The sequence below is a fragment of the Dendroctonus ponderosae genome, unplaced genomic scaffold, assembly GCF_020466585.1.
Source record: "Dendroctonus ponderosae isolate FM_Combo_2020 unplaced genomic scaffold, Dpon_F_20191213v2 Dpon_F_20191213_7, whole genome shotgun sequence".
NCBI lineage: Eukaryota > Metazoa > Arthropoda > Insecta > Coleoptera > Curculionidae > Dendroctonus > Dendroctonus ponderosae.
The window spans coordinates 9877716-9896429 of record NW_026018916.1 but is presented as its reverse complement, the minus strand read 5'-3'; the positions used below and the strand labels follow the sequence as shown (position 1 = coordinate 9896429).

General features: G+C 33.2%; 2 protein-coding genes and 1 long non-coding RNA gene across 6 annotated transcripts in view; 1 reads left to right on the top strand and 2 right to left on the bottom strand.

Moving 5' to 3' along the window:
- Nucleotides 1–2501: 2501 nt before the first annotated feature.
- On the bottom strand, nt 2502–3094 carry LOC125505094. The gene is made up of 2 exons (XR_007281913.1): nt 3014–3094; nt 2502–2813 (listed from the first exon to the last, which is right to left on the bottom strand). It is a non-coding gene; the product is annotated as an uncharacterized LOC125505094 (long non-coding RNA).
- On the top strand, nt 2814–9613 carry LOC109542866 (zinc finger protein ZFP2). Its single transcript, XM_019912314.2, has 9 exons — nt 2814–3073; nt 5140–5689; nt 5752–5928; nt 5983–6161; nt 6219–6340; nt 7100–7311; nt 7620–7748; nt 8265–8449; nt 8506–9613. The coding sequence occupies exons 1-9, from the start codon at nt 2966–2968 to the stop codon at nt 8716–8718; spliced, it is 1875 nt and encodes a 624-aa protein (XP_019767873.2). The 5' UTR covers nt 2814–2965; the 3' UTR covers nt 8719–9613.
- The window catches only part of LOC109542865 (aminopeptidase N), a 25740-nt gene continuing 15786 nt past the window's right edge, over nt 8761–18714 (bottom strand). For 3 of the 4 annotated variants that reach the window (XM_048668125.1, XM_048668124.1, XM_048668126.1), the window contains exons 2-16: nt 17390–18136; nt 15875–16033; nt 15667–15816; nt 15469–15612; nt 15228–15411; nt 13247–13400; nt 13111–13192; nt 12827–13057; nt 11489–11632; nt 11163–11430; nt 10901–11100; nt 10675–10842; nt 10325–10468; nt 10190–10271; nt 8761–9121 (exon numbers count right to left, since the gene is read on the bottom strand). In XM_048668125.1, the coding sequence (XP_048524082.1) occupies nt 8969–9121; nt 10190–10271; nt 10325–10468; nt 10675–10842; nt 10901–11100; nt 11163–11430; nt 11489–11632; nt 12827–13057; nt 13111–13192; nt 13247–13400; nt 15228–15411; nt 15469–15612; nt 15667–15816; nt 15875–16033; nt 17390–18123 (2997 nt within the window). In that variant the 5' untranslated portion in view covers nt 18124–18136 and the 3' untranslated portion in view covers nt 8761–8968. Of the gene's footprint in view, nt 9122–10189; nt 10272–10324; nt 10469–10674; nt 10843–10900; nt 11101–11162; nt 11431–11488; nt 11633–12826; nt 13058–13110; nt 13193–13246; nt 13401–15227; nt 15412–15468; nt 15613–15666; nt 15817–15874; nt 16034–17389; nt 18137–18195; nt 18266–18714 lie in introns of those variants that run through there. The other variant, XM_048668127.1, reaches the window with a different exon arrangement.

Genomic DNA, 18714 nt, shown 5'->3' with positions numbered 1-18714 from the left:
AAAACATCCTAAACAGCGAACATTGTGAAAAAGGTAGGAAGACTTGGGTGGTAATTTTTTTTCAAATAATGTTGTTTTTTCTCTTTCCTTTCATCTGTTTCTACCTTTTCATAATAAAAATTAAAAACAATTTTTTTATTTGTGAAAAATATGTACCAATTTAAATGTGGGTGCAATCTGCAAAATATTCACTTGTTTCTCATACTTATTCTTTTGTAGATATCTTTATCATTGATTGTTAATATATATTAATTAATTCATCCAATTCATTCTTTCATCCAACTTTTAAATGTCTTTTTTCTCTTGACGCATTGCTAAATTTTAAATTGCGTTCAAATGCAGTTCAAATCTATCCTCTAATCGTAGAATCGAAGATTTTGATTTAAATAGTTTGCATCGGAAAGTGCTTACATGTGACTACAATACAATATATCAGTTTGTAGCAAATGCACTAAAATTTATGGGAAAATACTTTTTATTAGGACATATAATCAAAAGCATTTAGCTGCACGTAACATAAACAGATTTTTTGCAACCGTTTGTAAACAGCTCTGGTAGAGAACTATAGTGATACGGCAGATTCAGCTGTAAAAGTAGTAAATACCGGTTAAAGTGATAATCGTTAACCACATGTGAACCCACTCGTCATGAACGGATCTTAGAAATTCCCGTCAGGAAGGATATTTGGTTTGGAATTCTGTAATTATCACTCATAGGTAAATGGTTTTTATTTCTTTTCATCTCACATGAGTAATCAGAAAATCTTGTAGTTCAAAGTGATTCACATTTAATCTTGTTAACTTCAGGGAATCGATAGAACATGTTACTGTAGTAGTATCGTGGGGGAGGGGGTGTAAATATACAAACCTCATAAAAAATTGTTATATATTCTTCATGCTAGAAATATAAAAAAATGCATCAATTTTTCGGGAAATCGATCGCTAATCTATTTCCGAGTGGATTTTTAGAACAAACGTTATATGAAATAAACGATATGAATATTTTTATTTCACATTTTTACTGAAACCCAGGAAAGAAAAAATATAACATGTATGAGTTAATGAAAAAAAAGGGGTTTTTTTTGTTCGTAAAATTTTCGTCGGTTTTGGCTCGTTTCAATATATTTTTGTTACAGCTTCACAACGGAATTAATTTCGCATAGATACTGAACCTTAATTTTGTGTGGTTCAATAAATCCGATACATTTTTAATAAAATGTTATAGCAATTACCGATTATTGTATAAATTATCACTCTTATCGACAGAAGTACCAACAATGGATAAAACAAGAGACAATGGCGACTTTTGTTAAATTTTAAAGCCCATTAAATACAGTCAGAGAAATACTTCACAATGGGGAGCTTTCTCATACTTTTTATTGCTTGAAAATGTTCTATTTAGTGATAAAATGAAGCATGTAAAATTTAACGCCAAACATCACTAATTGGTTTTCTAAAAGTAATTACAATTTGATCCCTACATAAAACATGATTGAATCCGCAGTGCAAAGAACCAGGTAATCTCAGTTAAGTACCGGTAGGTATGTGGAGCTTACTTGTCACTTAAACTGCTTAATATTCAGTGTACCTACATACCTACTTACTTTAAGTTAAAAAGCGAACAAATTTTGAATTTTGTCTTGAATAAACCTGTCCACAAGTGAAACTTTTCGAATAAACTGAATAGGCAAGAAAGAAGCTGTGAAGTTAAATACAAAAATTAAAAACAATACATATTTCAAAAATTATGCATTGCATCTATGAAAATATAGATTTGGCAGGCAATCCACTAATATTAGTGAAAATAAAAAAAACTATTAAAAAATATCCGAAACTTACCACTCTTTGCTATCTTTGCTACAAAAAATTGTAGGTACACGCAAAATATAATATTGGGCTCTAACGTCGGTGTAATAGATAATAACTCAAGGGCATATTTTGTTTTCTTATGGAAAAGTAGTGAAATTGACTGATCGAAAACCGCATTTTCCTAAAAAACCTCATTTAAGAAAAGTCCGTAAAGGGATTAGAACAATTCTGATCTATCCCTCCGTAATTTGGATTCTAATATTTTGAACTAGTGCAACTTTTCGGTCTCTAGTTTTATATTTTTGATTTTTGATATTTGCTATTTTGGCAGACCGCATTCAGTCGCGCCGCCAGCGATGCGGGTTGGTGATTAAACCGCCAAATTGAAATGTTATCCACGTTAATTTAGCATAAAAAATGCCAAAAATCAGGGTTTTTTAAATGGCACCTACTAATTTTCTTGCTCCTGTGAGATTTTAAAACAGAACCAAAAAAGTTAGTACGAGCTATTTGAGCAAACTGATTTTTTGACTTTTTATATCAATGTTTGTAGGTTGCAAGCACCCAAATGTTACAAAATAGGTACATTAAAGCCATCCGGGGCGTTAGCTTGGGCTTTCAGCTAACTACCTACCAAATTTGGGTAAAACAGCTTTGTAAAAGCTTACAAAGCTGATAAAAATATTACTACTATTCTCAAAATAATTTTATGACAAAGTCAGATGGTACAGCATTACACTTATTAACTAACAAAATAATGTAAGAAATAAGTCAAAATGAAACACGTGTATCAAAACAACTTTATGTTTTGTTTATATTATCTATGAACTGACTGGCAATATTGACATAGCTGACTGACGGTGAGCATCACTTGACATCGATACGCGCTGTCGTCATATCTCCAAAATTGTCGATGCCAGCGCTCCTGGAGGCGCGGGCACGCGTAACACGGAACTCAGGTAAGCTGAGAGTGAGCAGGCCCTGCTTGGCATCCTAGATGCTGCACTAGAAGTAAACAGAAAACATAACCTAGATTAACTCATCGTTTGTAAACATTGAACACACGAAGGCAATATTTTCATGCAATATTCAGTATAAATATTTATTAGTATTTTAAAATCGACGTGTTTTAACCCTTTCTGACTATTATAATAAAAATGAAATTGGATAAAATATGCAGGGCGTGTTTAGTGCAAAAGACTGACCTGAAAAACCTATTTGATGCGTGCATTCCCAACATGATTATGTCTTTTACTTCAATACAGGTAAGTTTTATACGGTTTTCGTTATTTTTTAAAGAGAATATAATGTCAGGTATCATATTTTCACTACATACATACTATGTGACATAAGTTACAATTATTTTTTAATGCCAATTATAAAACAATTTTTACCTGCAAGTAAAAAGCAAGGCGTTCCAATTAAACTAAAAATCCACTTTGTTTTCAACCATATTGAATGTGCCTTAGACTATTAAGAATTTATTGAGTTGGTACACAGACGTTTTCTTCTCGAAAAACCGATCAAAACATGATCATGTTCGTACAAATTTATATTACAATACATATTGTGTTCGTACAATACATATTGTGCCCTTCTAATCCGATTTTTTTCATTTTAATCTTACAAAACAGTGCGAATCATTGGTTTGTAACTACACTGATGGACAAAATTAGCGCACCATCTATAAATTAAAAAAAAAAATACCTATAGTTAAAATCACTTCCTTGGAAAGGGAGTTTTTAAAACAATTTTTATTTCGATTGATATGGATTTCAGCTTCAAGATACAACTGTTTGTTATTATAGGCTTGTGAGAATATATACTAATTAAATGCTGATGAGTTTACATGCTATCTGTGAAACTAAAGAACATTATGTACCTCGTAAGCATAATTAGATATTTCCTTATGCTTAGTTGCGAAATAGAATATCATGAATTTGTGAAGTAGGCTAAATAGGATATCATAACTCTATTATAAACCCTACATACTTTATCAAAATTAAAATTATTGTTTTTAAATTAATATGAGAATGTCTTTTTGAAGATGAAAAATGTTTGGTTGAAATTTAGCGTCCCTCAAACGTCTTATAATGCCATAAAAAAGATTTGTAACCAATTATCAAGCTATGTTGTGCCATTCTTGAAGAACCGCGTTTTCCAGTTCAACCAAGTTTTCAGGAGTGGAATCTCGTCATTTCTTTTTCGTCGTCGAATACGTCCTTTGAGCTGATGGCAAACATGTTCAAGTTGCTAAGGCCAGGGCTACGCACTGGCCACACTAAACGTTGAATGCCAAAATGCCCAGAAACCTCATTAAGATATTCGCGCATATATGCTGTCTGGCATTATCATCTATAAACAAGAATTTGTCGCCTATGTGAGGTGCAAAAGGTACGACATGGTTTTCTAAAATCTCTTGAATGTACTTCTGGGAAGTTAATGATCTTTCTCGGATTACCACTAGGTCCGTACGGGCCTCCAAAGAAATGCCACCCCAAAACATTATTGAGCCACCACGTAAAGCCAGTTGGGGAACCATACATACTTGGCTGTATCTTTCTCTTGGTCTTCTCCAAGTTAAAACTAGCCCATCCGAAGATTTTAAACCCAGTCTAACTTCATCAGTAAACAAGACTTTCTTGCAGTCATCCAAATCCCAGTCCACGTGTTCTCAAGCAAATTCAAGCTTACAAGCTTGCTTGTGGGCTATGTTTAAGAGAGGATCTTTTGCGGGATGTTTTGCACCCAATCCGGATTTATTGAGCCTTCCTCTTACCGTTTTGGAAGAAATTGCAACATTTCGAGCATTTTGAATTGATTTTTCTAAAACGATCGTCCACTTGGTTTGTGGATCTTGATCGGCATTGCCTTGGTCGTCTCGCATGGAAACCTGTTTCCCACTCAACCTTCGGGCGACCTCACGTTGGGAATACCTTTCTTCCATCAAGGTGACAATTTTGACCGCATCAAGCTCACTTAAATTTCTTCCTGGGGACATTTGAATGCGAATACCCTTTAGTTACACACACAAGTTAGGAAAAACGCAAGAAAATTGAATCGCAAACAATACCACACTTGCATATACCTAGTTGGCGTCGTATCGCTAATTAGTTAATATTAGGAAGTAGATTTTGTTCCCTTGGCATAGGTACGTCTGGATATAGATAAGCTTTAATGTTGTAATAATATCACATATGAGTATTGCGCAAAAATCAAAATAGTGTGTACTTTCTCTAATAAACTTATAAATTGACCTCTATGTTCCTTCTCTGTACATGTTCAGAAATGTTTCGTGCTGTCTTTTGCAATTATTTCAATTCTATTTCAGTTAATACAAGGAGATGGGCTGCCTCACCAAATCTGCACTCAGTGCCTGCGAGATGTGAATCGAGCCTTCTGTTTTAAGCAAAAATGTGAAAAATCCGACAACACTCTTCGAAGTTACGTGCATAATATAAGCTTTAATAACGAAATTAACCAGATTTGCGACATTTCAAATGAAATTGTTAATGGTAGCAATATGTTGCCGGATGATAATATTCTTCCCAGTTGTAACAGCGGTAAATTGATGAGCAGCTGTAGTGTTATACCAAACACTAACAATTTGCTGCCGCATGACGCGATAAACATGATGTCGGATGCAAATGCAATAAGCACATCCATGTCGGCTATAAGTAATACTATAGCTGCGTCAATGAATTCCTTGGATAATGATGCTTTAAACCACAATGGAATTCATGACATTGAGAGTATGAATACAGTGCGAAATGACCTATTTGTTAGTAGTGAAGTTCTGCAGCAAAGTTCATTTTTTCAAGACATTTTTAATTATCCTGGTAACCAGTCTTTGGTCGAGAATTTTACGAAAACTCATGCAGGTCCGTAGTAACTAAATCCGTTTTCAAAATTCCAGTTCATAATCTATTGAAACGGGTTGTAGATGTATCAGATTTAGCAGAAACTATGCAAAGCCTACAAACGATTGCAGAGCAATATTTGCCCGAATCTTGGGAAAATGATAATCAGATTTGCCCAATCAATGCCGAAGACACTTCCAATAATTTCAATTTAATCGAGAATATCTATAAATGCCAGTTTTGTGGCGACTCATTCAAAGGTAAAACTCGAAATAATTATCCGGAGTGTCACATTCAAGAATCACGGTTTTCAGACTCCTGGTCCCTCGATGAACATACAAAAAGTCAGGTTTGCCAAGACAAATTCTTGAGTACAAATATAACCAACGAACTAACCAAGAGCATGTTGCTGGAATACACTTTTGATACCAATTCGAAAGATAACTTCATGTTTGAAAACATTGAACCCATTAGGCAAAATCTACTTTGCGATGTAAGTAGGAAATTTGAGTCTGGTTTGAAGGCGTTATGCAGTTAGGAATCTTTTTAGATTTGTGATCGAACCTTTACGGATCAAAAGTATCTCAAAAAACATTTGAAAGATATTCATTTTATCGACACCACATCCGTCCAGGAAGAGAAAAAGAATATTTGCAATTTGTGCGGGAAAAGGTAGGTCGTGAGCTGAACAGACCCATGATACTTGTTGCTTTCTTTAACATTCTGTGTAGGATGAAATGCGAAATATTTTCCCAAACTCAATCATGAGTAAAAAAAAGGCTTGATATCGGGTTTGGGATAATGGAATAAAACTCATTCGAATTTCTGAAAACAAACTACGTTCGGACCTTTTGTTGAGATCGTTTTCAATACTAGGAACTAGAGATGAGCTAAAGAGTTATAATAATATATATTATATAACTATGTGATTTTTATGATACTACTATATGATTTTTTTAACTGTGAATTTAATCTGTGAATGTGATTTCACTTGTGGTTCCCGTTTTCGTGATATAAGCAGCGTCATAAGGTGATGGGCAATTGTGCGTCACTTGCAGAAACAATTTTAAAACATTTGTAATTCATATTGTTTAAATTAATAACCTTATTTAGGTATACAACAAATATTTTATACTTAAAATCTTAAAGTACAAATGATTTTAAGGACACTAAAAAATAACAGCAACTGGGTCCACATTTTCTAAACCTAGGTAATTTAAAAGTTCTAAAAACATCCTGGAAAAATATTAAAATAGTGGTCACTACACGCAAATCGCAATAGCAGCGTTAGCAGTGAAAATATAAGTCGCTCTTTAATATCGCGTTTGGGTCAAGTAATCATAATAATCGCAATTTTACTGTTTAATTTTTTCCTTGAATTTTTTATTTCTCCCAAGACAAATAAACCATTATTTCGTGCTTGATTTCTAGATATAAAAATTCAAAAATACTACTTCTACATATGCGATCTCACACTGGGGAGAGACCATTAAAATGCGAAATATGTTCTCGAACTTTTGCACTGCCCAGTAGTTTACAGAAGCACAGAAGAATACACAGGGAGAAGCAGTACGAATGCAATATTTGTGGTAAACGGTTCAATCAGCAATCAAATGTTAATACTCATATTCTGATTCATTCTGGTAAGTACAGATTATTTTCTTGCATATATTTCAGGTTCTCTGGTTTAACTTATGTGTAGTGACGATAACTGTACAGTCGGAAATGTGGTACGATTCTCCTTCAAAGTAAAGAGTTTGTGTGTTTGTTTCACATGAATGTCACATTCAAGTTTTTTTAATGCCTTGAAAATGGCCAAAGAATAATCAACTTATTTTCAGTTTTCTCGAAAGAAATACATTTTAAAGAGAAACAATGGTTTTCGTGCAAGCTGCAACCGAAATCTCGTTGAAGCATAATTTTTGCTCATAGGAAACTGTTTGTTTTCCAGGTCAAAAACCTCATCACTGTATCACATGTGGAAAAAGATTTGCAACGAACACCAACTTGGAGGTCCATAAACGAATCCACACGGGTGTCAAGCCGTTTGTCTGTACATTTTGTGATAAAGCATTTATATGTAAGTGTTTCAATTTTTTTCCATTTATTTATTACTGCTTTTTATGTAAATCATCGTCCTTTGCGTTGGGTATCTAACAACTTGAAAAGCGAAAACTTAAAATACCGTGTTTTTTTTTAATTTTGCGATCTGCATATGCTAAAATTATTTTTACGTATACAACACATGCACCTACATGCAGCGATTTGTTCCCATCGTTGACCGCCAATTTCAATTTTTTTGCGAAAATTGACACTTGCAAATAGTGCTTTGAATATTAATTGAGAATGCAGCACAATTTTTCTCAGAAACGGTATGAAATAGCAACCTGATCATTTGGACGACTGTTGATCGAATAAATTAGCATTATTTTCTTTATTTTAATTTGTAATTAGTTGCGCAGATGTATTTCCTAGAAATTACCAAAGCAAATATTTGAATTGATTTAAACATGTTTTTATAGAATTGTATGTTTCCAAAATTGCACTATTTTACAAAGACCGTGAATTCGGCATCTAACCTGTTGATCTTTTTTAGCTAGTACCCAATTAAAAAAGCACATGATGGTTCACACTGGCGAAAAGCCTTACTCTTGCTGGATATGCGGGCAGTCGTTTAGAAGAAAAGAAACTAGGGACACTCATGTGAGATACCATACCAGAGAGCGATCGTTTGGATGTAAAGTGTGCGAGAAAAAGTACATTTCGAAGTCTCATTTAAGGGTAAGTTATTTCCTGGTTTTTGGAAAATTTGGCAAATATCTTGTTTCTCCATTCAGGATCACATGAAAACCAATCATATGAGCGAGCACGAAGGAAAATTCGATTACTGCATGATTTGTAGTAAGAAGTTTAGTTCGTTAAAGACTTTGAAGGCCCATATAAGGTCGCATACGGGACAGAAGCCGTTCGCATGCAATTTTTGCGAAAAGTGTTATCCTAGTCGAAAATCCTTGAATCTCCATGTTAAAACCAATCATAGTCCTAGATAGTAAGCTGATATAAACGGATTTGTGAGGTATTATAAAAACATGTTTTTTTTTCATATTATTTATTGGCTCACTTAAGAGAAGAAATCAGTATTTACAGATGCATTTTGCTACATATTAAACATTATTTTATAAAAAGTATATAAAACATGAATGATTTACTATTAGGTAAACTGAACTGGCTAAAATAAATAAACGGAATGTGTATTCGCGTATGGGTTTACACAAATTGCGCTCATCATGGATAGCTTCACTAGATTAATTTAGCTGTTTCTAGCCACTTTCTTACCGAAGCGAAATTGTTTTTCATCCATCGTGTATTAGCCTCTCCTTGCTCTATCGATTGTTGGGCGGATCTCATGGCAATGCCAAATTGATCCCTGTGACGCTCGAAAAATGATTTGAACTAAAAAATAATTAAAATTTTCAAATATTAAGGATTAGGTACATATAAACTGTATCTATTTACAAGGTTGTCACAACCAAGTATGACTGTCGGCTTGATTGCCAAGATTCCCAAGTAATAAGACTGATTTTGAGTGTTGTTTTGTAGGGCATCGGCAATAAGTTTGTAAAAGTGAGTACTTTGTTTAAACAGCCAAATACAGATAAGCTCGTTTAAAAAATGGGAATCCGGATATGTTATTTTAAACATTCCGAAATGATGTATTTAGCTGTTGGAGAAAGTATTATAGTGAATGTTAGAAATGTTGTGTAGTTTAGTATTGCTTTTCAATCTATTTCAATTGTGTCTCTGTCGAATAATTGTTTAATATAAGTTGTTATGCGGAAATTGAGTTAATTTTTAAATAAGTGAATAACTCTCAATATTCATAGAACTGATGTAATTATAGAAATTTCATTTTAAAATTAATAAATTATTCGAAGTTTTAGCATATATTGTGACTTTTTTATACCATTCTACTAAGTGCATCTAATAAATGCTTTAATGTAAAGTACCGATTGGGGTCATTTAGAAAGTCGACTAACTTGAACTATTAATATGAGAAAAGGTCATTGTTTTAGGCCAACAATTATCTCAAAAGCGTAGCCACACTTGAGCTAATCATCGTCCGAATGCAGCTTTTCTTGATACAATCTCCTACTAACCGAAAGCGAAAAGCAAGTTCTCACGTTCATAAATCATTTGAGTCACATTTTCAGTATCAAGAAATTATCAAATTGAAAAAAATCCCAGTTTTTAGTTGATTTTTTTGAAGATTATTGTGTCAATTGAGATTTTCAAAATTCAACCCAAAGTCTGACAATGTCTGACAAAATATATATGCAAAAACCGGGTGAAAATTTTAACTCAAATTGACTTTTTTGCACATTTTGATTCGTTTGCTGTTAGATTTTTTAAAGTAATATATTTTTGAATTGTATTATCTCGACTAAATATGGTAAATTTGTTCAAAACTAGTTATGTATTAGGTATTTAACTTTCTCTCTATAACTGTTTGGAAACACTTACATCATCTACTTCTTCTTCTGTGTTGAATTTTTCCGTCGCTGATTTAATTATGCTGCTTAAAGCCGCTGAACTCGGTCCCAAACTGTAAAATATTGCAACTGAATTTAAGTATATAAATTTTAATAATTTTCTTACTATTTGCGGATTCTTTGCCAGTTGGTCTTGACAAACCGATAGACCAGATCGTGGCCTACTGGATTTTCTGATATCAAAGCGAAAACGCGTGCCGTGTCGTGTTTTCGAATACCAGAATTTTCGGTTATTGACCATTCTAGATACCTGGAAAAATATAAAATGTCAGGATATGTTTGAGAGCATAAAGCAAAATATTGCGAAGAAAATGTTTCAAAGTTCTCACTTCATGGGGTTCGATATCCTTTAAGATACAAATATATTAATAGTCAATTTTTTAATTATTTTTATCAATAAAATCACTTTCCAAAATATGTAGTTTTGCACTGACCACTTTTATATTAAGTAATTACCTGCTTAAAATCCATATTTCTTTTGAGCAAGCCAATGCAGTAAGTATAATTTCTTTATCAGTAGCCACATTAGCATTTAAATATCTGTTCCATGCAAAGTCCCATTCTTCCTGACCTCCGTCACCAATGGCTGTGCAATAGACAGTCTGCCGAACATTTAAATTGATCCTGAAAATATCTATAATTACAAAAATATTTTTCAACTATTTTCTCGCTTTGTACTTACAAGTTGTCCTTATCTGGATTGGCACTGTTCCTCCAATTTTGGAAATACTGAACTGCTTGCAAGACACAATCTTTAAGCCCGAGTCTGCATGCGTATTCCACTATTTCCATCCGGGTTAAAACTCTTGTTGGTTCATCTGTATCGCTTTCTTTGAAGGTCAGTTCGAGGTAGAAGTCTTTTAGTAATGATATCACATATACCTGTCATATCGAAAAAAACTGAGTGTTTTATTGAATTTTGTAGAGAAATGATTAGTTATTGCCTTGAACTTATCGAAATGTCCACTTCTCGCAAACATGTTGTGCAAAAATTGAAAATTGGTCAGGGCAGCTTTCCATGGCACATACTCTCTTTCGTTCGGAAGATACAAAGTCAGATTCAGAGCTACGTCGTAGTTCAAATATCCCGCAAACGCCAGATTCAATGCATCATCGATCATCTGAGCTCTATTTCTTGGATTGATTAAGCGATGACCATTGCCTTGTAGTTGATTGGTGAGCGATTTCCAGTTCTCTTCTGCGTAGTTCACTCTGCAGGTAACAGCAGGCAGTGTGATAACAATGAACTTATATGCACTTCCTTAAATACCTGTAGTATCCCGTTTGGTGAACATTTACTAAAAACCACGACGTATCGCGGGGCAGTATGCCTTTAAGGATTATTTGACGCTCCTTTTCCATCCAAGCATGGTGTCTTGTGTCTGCACTGTCAAGGACTGTTACAGGAACCCACCTGAAAAAATCCTATCTAGATTTATATATTTTTAAGGCTTGGTCCTTGATGAACTTTTAAATGAACATTCGGGTTAATAAGCAAGTGAAACTTGCACACGATGTCTGCACGAAAAGCAACTGTAGTGACTCAATTAGTATAAATTAGACGCTTCAAAGTTATATAAAATTGATGCGGGCAGTAGAAAATAAGGTCATTGTTTTCTAAGTCTTAAAAGAATTATTCAAATCTTCTATATGCCTGATTGTTGTTTCTGAATAATTACGAACATTCATTGTATTTCCTACAGCTTAGCTTAATTCTTCGCCACTGTTTCTTTTCCAACTTAATTACTCACTTTCATCAAAAAACATTTAGATCACGTTCAAGATTTCATTGCGTATTTTTTTCTTAAATTCTATTTAAAACACAGTTGTCGTATAATATGCTAAAATGGTTCTTGGAATTTGTTAAAAAATTGTAAATAAAAATTTCTCTACTTTTATTATCACGTTAATAACTAGTCAATCCGAATTAATATAACATAAAATAAAAGATTAGAATTTTCTCATTATAAAGCTTCTAATTTCTCAACTTAAATTGTATTAATGTTTTTTGTTTTACTTTGCTAATATGCGATATATTTTAAGTAAAAGCGGCTGTTGATTTTAGTTAATATTTATATATTTTTATACAAATGCATATACATATACAGGATTATTCACTCTATACTAGATGGAAGATATTAAGAAGTATATCGAATTTTGAAACCAAATTTTACTTTGCGACGGTCAATAGAAGTAGTTATGTAACAAATTAATCAAAATGGAATTGGCATATGTAGAGTCCGAGGCATAACGATAGTCACATCTGGGAACGGACTAATTCACAATTGAAACTTTGATATGTTTGAATTGAATTCAGATACTGTAGATTTTTTAAACTTGTTGTAAAGTAAAGTTTTACAATTAGAAACTAAAAAAACCGTGAATATTCACCATGTTTTAATTTGGCATTATTTTACTCTAATAATAGCTTGGTAGTGAACAAACTGCGTCAATAGTTTAATCGAATTGTAAATAATAATAACTTCTTGAACCCGGATCTTTAACTGAAATAATTTTACATCGTCTGATTTAATGCATATACGTTTGATATTAATAAACTTCTTTTTTGATAGATCTGATATAATTTTTTCAGTAGTTTCGTACTTACCATAAAGACTGATCTGTTTCATTGGTGTCTCTGTTCAGCAAATATCGCTTCTGGATAATAGTCAAATCTCCATTCACATCAATCGTCGCTGTAAGGACCGGATATCCAGTCTGCAAAGTCCAAGTATCCATAATTTCCTTGATTGTAGTATTTTCCGGTAACATTTTAGACACCAGAGTTTCTTCTGTTAGCGATTGCCAGAGATCATCTTGCACTGCATTTTTGTACATCCTTTAAATACTAGGAATTAGTTTTTTTGCTAAATAAGAAACTAAGACGCAAACCTGTTTTTCAGGTACTTCTGCAGCCCCGAAACGAACACTTTGTCTCCGACAAAGTCTTTTATCATTCGAATAATGCACGCACCTACCAAAGATATTAATATTTTTAATTGAAACTGTAATCAATTAATTCGCTCACTTTTGGAATAGGATATTCGATCAAATATATCATTGACTTCATCAGGGTCGTTAACTTCAACCGATATGGGATGGGAACTCTTCAGAGCATCCAAAACCAGAGACTCGTGAAGTTCGTTTACTAAGAGATCCATATTTTTCCACTTAGGATTGACCTAAAAAAAAACAGAATAAAATGAATTAGAAAAGAATATATGTCGTATATCGAGTCGTAATATATTAATTTCACGGAATTTTAGAGCACTTAGTAGTGTTACTTTCTGCTGATATTCTTCACTTAACTAATTTAAATTTTGGTTTGTGTGTGAGCACAATAGACATACTCAAGCCGCTCATTCGGTTTCTCGGAGAATCATTCTAAATCACGAGTTCGGTTGCATGAATAAACCAAGAGATACTTTTTTAAGTTCGGTTTTTTCGTAAATTTTAATTTTTAAAAGTGTAATAAATTAATTTTAAAAGCGTGCAAATGGCGAACACATTACCAATTAGTATTTTTTCTTTATGATTAGTCATAATAACACATTTCTAACACATCTGTCGTTCCTTTATTGATTCAAAGTTTGCATAGAAAATTGAGTTCAAACTATCTGATCAAACCTGTACATTTTGCGTGCTTCATAAAACGTACTGTATGTAAAGCTTCATAGATGTACCTTTGTAAAAATTGTTGTAAGATGAACTTTTAGAACTGTCCCCTGTCGGTGAACAAGGCGTTTCATAAAAATGTGCAAATAGTAAAATAAACTTTGTTATATTTACCTTCGATTTGAGCCTCTAGACAAAAAAAGTCAGTTTTACAATGTTCGTATTTTACGGCAACTGTAAGGAGTGAATTTATTTGAAAATAATGTAATAATTTTTGTCACTAAAATTTCAGCTGCTTGTTTTAGTCTGTCTTTAGATGTGCAAAAGATGATGAACTAGTCATGATGTTACAATCATTTTTTCGATATATGTATTTTTCTATTTATATCAATTTTTTTATAATACTAAGCATTTTTTATAACAGATATAATAATGCACAAAAAACTCAAGGGATGAGTCGACATGAAAAATAAATGTCTCACGTTCATTATAAGATAGATAGTTGCGATCGCGAAAGAACTTGTTCTTCTGTGTTAATCAAATATACATCGACTAATTGTGAAATTCTTTCGAATGAGCAAAGAAAATATTTGAGAAATATTTTTAAAATTCTAAATCCAAAGTCTAGTAGCTTCGTTATTTTTAAACTTCGGAGATTTGCGACATGAACTTGAAATACTAATTATTCATGGAAAATCACCCTCTGATTTTTTGGCGCATCTTTTGGTAATTCCTTGTATATATCTTTAACTCCTTTTGCAAATTGGCGTATCAAAAGCAGGTAACAAATTTTTAGTTTTTCAGATGTACCTTTTTCGTGTTATAAAAGTAAAATATAACTGATATAATTATAATTATAAAGCAACATTTGAAACAAAACCAGGTTTATTTCAGCCATTGTATGCTATTTTGAAAATATTCAAACCCTGATGTAGACCCTGAATTTTATTCGTTTTGATAGATAAACTTATAAATAAATAATAATTTAAATATGCTGGTTATGCAAAATAAGGGCGACTTGCTCAAATCTACAATGTATCGCATAGAAAATCAGGTTCATTTTCATTTTGAACATATTGAATGAGGAAGTTTAAGCAGTAGTTTAAAGTGGTTCTTAACGTACCGACATAAATAATCTTTAATGTGTTAAATAGTTGAAAAAATCACTAGTGTGAAAATGTGAAACCGAAGTTAGTTTGACTGAAATTTGACTTGAGCTTTAGGATAAAAAGATTGCAGACCGATTTTTTGAGCGGTTTGAAGCACAAGCAGGTTTTCGCCGTTGAGTATCAAATCGAAAAACAGCTATTGAAAATAAACTGGCAAATAAAAAGAGCTAAAGTATTTCGATTAAATAATCCTTATGAAACTTGTAATAGTTACTAAGAGCTTACTGCGTGTGCTCCTAAGAATTCTGCATATGTGGCAAAACCTTCGTTTAACCACAAATCGTCCCACCACTCTGGAGTGACCAGGTTTCCGAACCATTGATGAGCAATTTCGTGAGCAATGACATGAGCAATTCTTTGCTTACTGACTGTGCTTGATATTCCTTCTTCGTAAAGTAGCAATGGTTCTCTAGGCAGAGAAAAAACGTATTCTTTATCATTGTCTTTTCGATTATAACACTACTACCTGCATGTTATCAGTCCCCAGTTTTCCATAGCGCCAGCTGAAAAATCAGGAATAGCGACCAAATCAACTTTAGGCAGTGGATATTCGATTCCAAAGAATTTTTCATAATATTTAAATATCAGCGGAGCTATTTCCAAAGCAAAACTGAAATATATTCCTCATTAGCTGACTGCATGGACATAAAGAGTGTAGATATACCGTGCTTGAGAAAGAGCGCTAGGTCTAGCCCATACGCTAAAAGAGCCTTTGCTAATATTTTGAAAGTCGGAAACGACAAAAGCGACCAAGTAAGTAGACATGGGAAGACTCTCCTCGAATTGGTCCCAAACATAATCGGGTAGGTCTTTCCTGTAATTATCCAGCATTATTCCCGAACCGATTCTAAATAATTAATTGCTCTACTTACACGTTTGGTGTGGTATCGATCTTTGGCATATTTGAGATGGCGGTCATATTTTTCAGTCGAGCAATATTAATTTGAAATTTTGCCTTGAATGCTGGTTCATCGAAGCATGGGAATGCTCTTCTCGCATCGGTCGCTTGGAATTGCGTTGCCGCGATCCATCTGGAAGCGGAAATTGATGGGGTAAAAGTCAAAAAGCTATTTCTTAATTTAACTATATAGCTCGTTTATTATATATTTACACTTCAATTTCGAGGAAATTTTAAACAGACTTTTAACATTATTTTCAGTCGAAGGAGTAAATATAACTATTAAATTAAACATAAAATATTCGACAATAAATTGCCGAAACTATATGGCTAAAAGAGTTTTTCTTTTTCTTCACCACTGCCCAGGCCGAATTCCCAAGAAAATCAACCATCTTGCAATAAATGAAATTTAAGTTAAAGTCAAAAAACTGACAATTTGTAAAAAATTAAAACTAAGACATTTTTTACACATTTTTCTTTGTATGTGCCTTTTGAGAACGAGACCGTCAAGGTAATTTTTCCAAATTTATTTCTTTAATAACTAGGTGATAGTTTGATTACATTTTGATAAAGAATTCGTGTGATTCTTATGAAATATTTCGAACTTATTGTGAGATAAGAGCACTAGTTTTCAACCATATAGAGCTTCTCTCTACACATGTTTTTGTTGAAACTCATTGGCCAGATTATCAATTATCAGTTTAAATATTTAAAGGATAATATTTGGAATTCGCAACGTGCCAACAGTACCATCTAAATTAGATTCAGAAGAAGTTCATATGGTTCAAAAACTGTTTCGAACAATTTTTTAGTCACTTTCAAGGCGTGACTTTTCTCGAATTTTCGATATAATCATTCCGTTAGCACCAAGCACTAATAAACTCTGAAACTCAAAAAAATTCTGAATGTTGTCGAAGTTTATCATTGCACTGACGATTTCATTTTCAAAATTTTCTCCAAAAAGACGAAGATGTTTTCTAAATAAAAATAAATGTTTTTATGTCAAAATTGTTCTTGTACATGTTATCTAAGAATATCCTGATTTTCAATAAACTAATGAAGAAATCCGCCCCAAATCTTTGGACTGCAGTGAAAAATGCATACATCTCAGCAGCATCAAAAATAAAACTTTGTCATCACTAGATGGACCATTTCAACAGAATATTGCTTCTGGTTTGTCTATAAACAGCCTGTGCAAGTACTTTATCTTCAAATATTCTATAGACAAAGCATTTTGTTTCGTGTGCTTAATATGTTTGCAATACTTGCTCAAATTAAAATTTAAATAGGAGTTTTCAACGCTAAAAGAAATGAAGAATTGCGTTTCCTTAAAAGTCCGAGTTCAGAATGAAAAGACAAATGAAGAAAACATGTTCAGTTTAAAAGTTCAGAATGAAAAGGTAAATAAAAACTACAAATCAAATTTGGACAAACCACCAGCAAAAAAAAGGTATTTGCTTGATAAACTGAAAAAGTAAAATTTACTTACTTGGTAACATTTTGTTCCACATAACTGCTTCTATAAAATCCTTGCAACATATCATTCAGAACCCCTTTGAACTTGATATATATCTGATATTGCTGCCCAGCTTCCACGACTCCATCCAGGTCGATTACAATAAATTGCTTCCGTTCCAAACTTCGAACATCTTTTACTGATATACTTTCATTATTGATATTCATTACATTAACAGCAACGATGCTCAAGCCGACTGAATGCAAAGTGACATTGGTGCTGGCTTCGGAAACATTGACGAGGATGATTTCTTCTCCGTGAAAAGTGAAGTTGTCTTCCTGAATGAACGGAATGAGATGCACTTTGTAGGAATCTGGTACCATGTCTTTGGATAAGCGTAGGCCTAAATCTTTAACAGTACTCGGTTTCGGAGTGGGCCTCTCAACAATCACGGGTGTAGTCGTTTCAAATTCTTCAAAGTCTCCTTGAAGCGAATTAACTTTACTTATGCCTTCACTAAGTCCTAAGTTATCACATAATGAGATTTCACTTTTTTCACTACTAGTAATGTCCGCCACTAAGGTTTCGTTTTTCGGACAAGTCGAGGTAAAACTGTAAACCAATAGTCCTGTTGCCACTAAGCATATGAAGAAAATGAACAACAAAATGATAGCCAATGTTTTTGATACAGTCACGAACGTAGTTTTTCCATATTTGGTGGTAACCGCATCCATCATGGAAAGGTTTTCGTGATTCTCGTGGGTCATGATTGTAACTTTCCTGAAACAAAATAACTTCGCTGATTAATTGAACACCTACTGATGTTGATACACACATACAAGTTTAAGCGTAAGCAAAATAAACCTTTCTGGATTTATATCTGGAGAATTTCTCGGAGTACTGATGTGTTGCATACGGTGATGTTTTCAGCGAATATTGCAAATTGCAAAAGAAAAATCGCCGCAGTATTAATGCGAATTTATTTTAGGAAAGCAACTGTTTTCGCCGTTTTTGTTAGTATTGGATTACAGGTCTTGCGGCGTAATGGTTCCATTGAGAAATTAATAGGTTTAAAACACATATTGGGAATTTTTTGGTGCCAAGGCTTTTGTAAATATGTATGTAAATTTCTGGGCGATTGCAAAGACTGTACTGTTCAGCTGGTTGTGTTAGAATCAGTTCAAAATTTAAAGTGTTTTGATACTTCATAAAGAACAAGTTCTTCGCCACTCGTCGCAAAGGCCCGAAAAACTCACCAGTTTCTCTTCAGAGTTTCTTTAAAAAATGCAATAATTTAATGATTTTATTTGCTAAAATAATTCAGTAAACTTACATTTAGGAGCAATTAAAAATACACT

Excerpts from the sequence above, each read along its gene's own strand:
- LOC109542866 (XM_019912314.2), top strand. The coding sequence starts at position 2,966 with ATGAAATTGGATAAAATATGCAGGGCGTGTTTAGTGCAAAAGACTGAC. Across the intron at positions 3,074-5,139 it reads TGTCTTTTACTTCAATACAG|TTAATACAAGGAGATGGGCT; the intron begins GTAAGTTTTATA and ends ATTCTATTTCAG. Across the intron at positions 6,341-7,099 it reads TGCAATTTGTGCGGGAAAAG|ATATAAAAATTCAAAAATAC; the intron begins GTAGGTCGTGAG and ends CTTGATTTCTAG.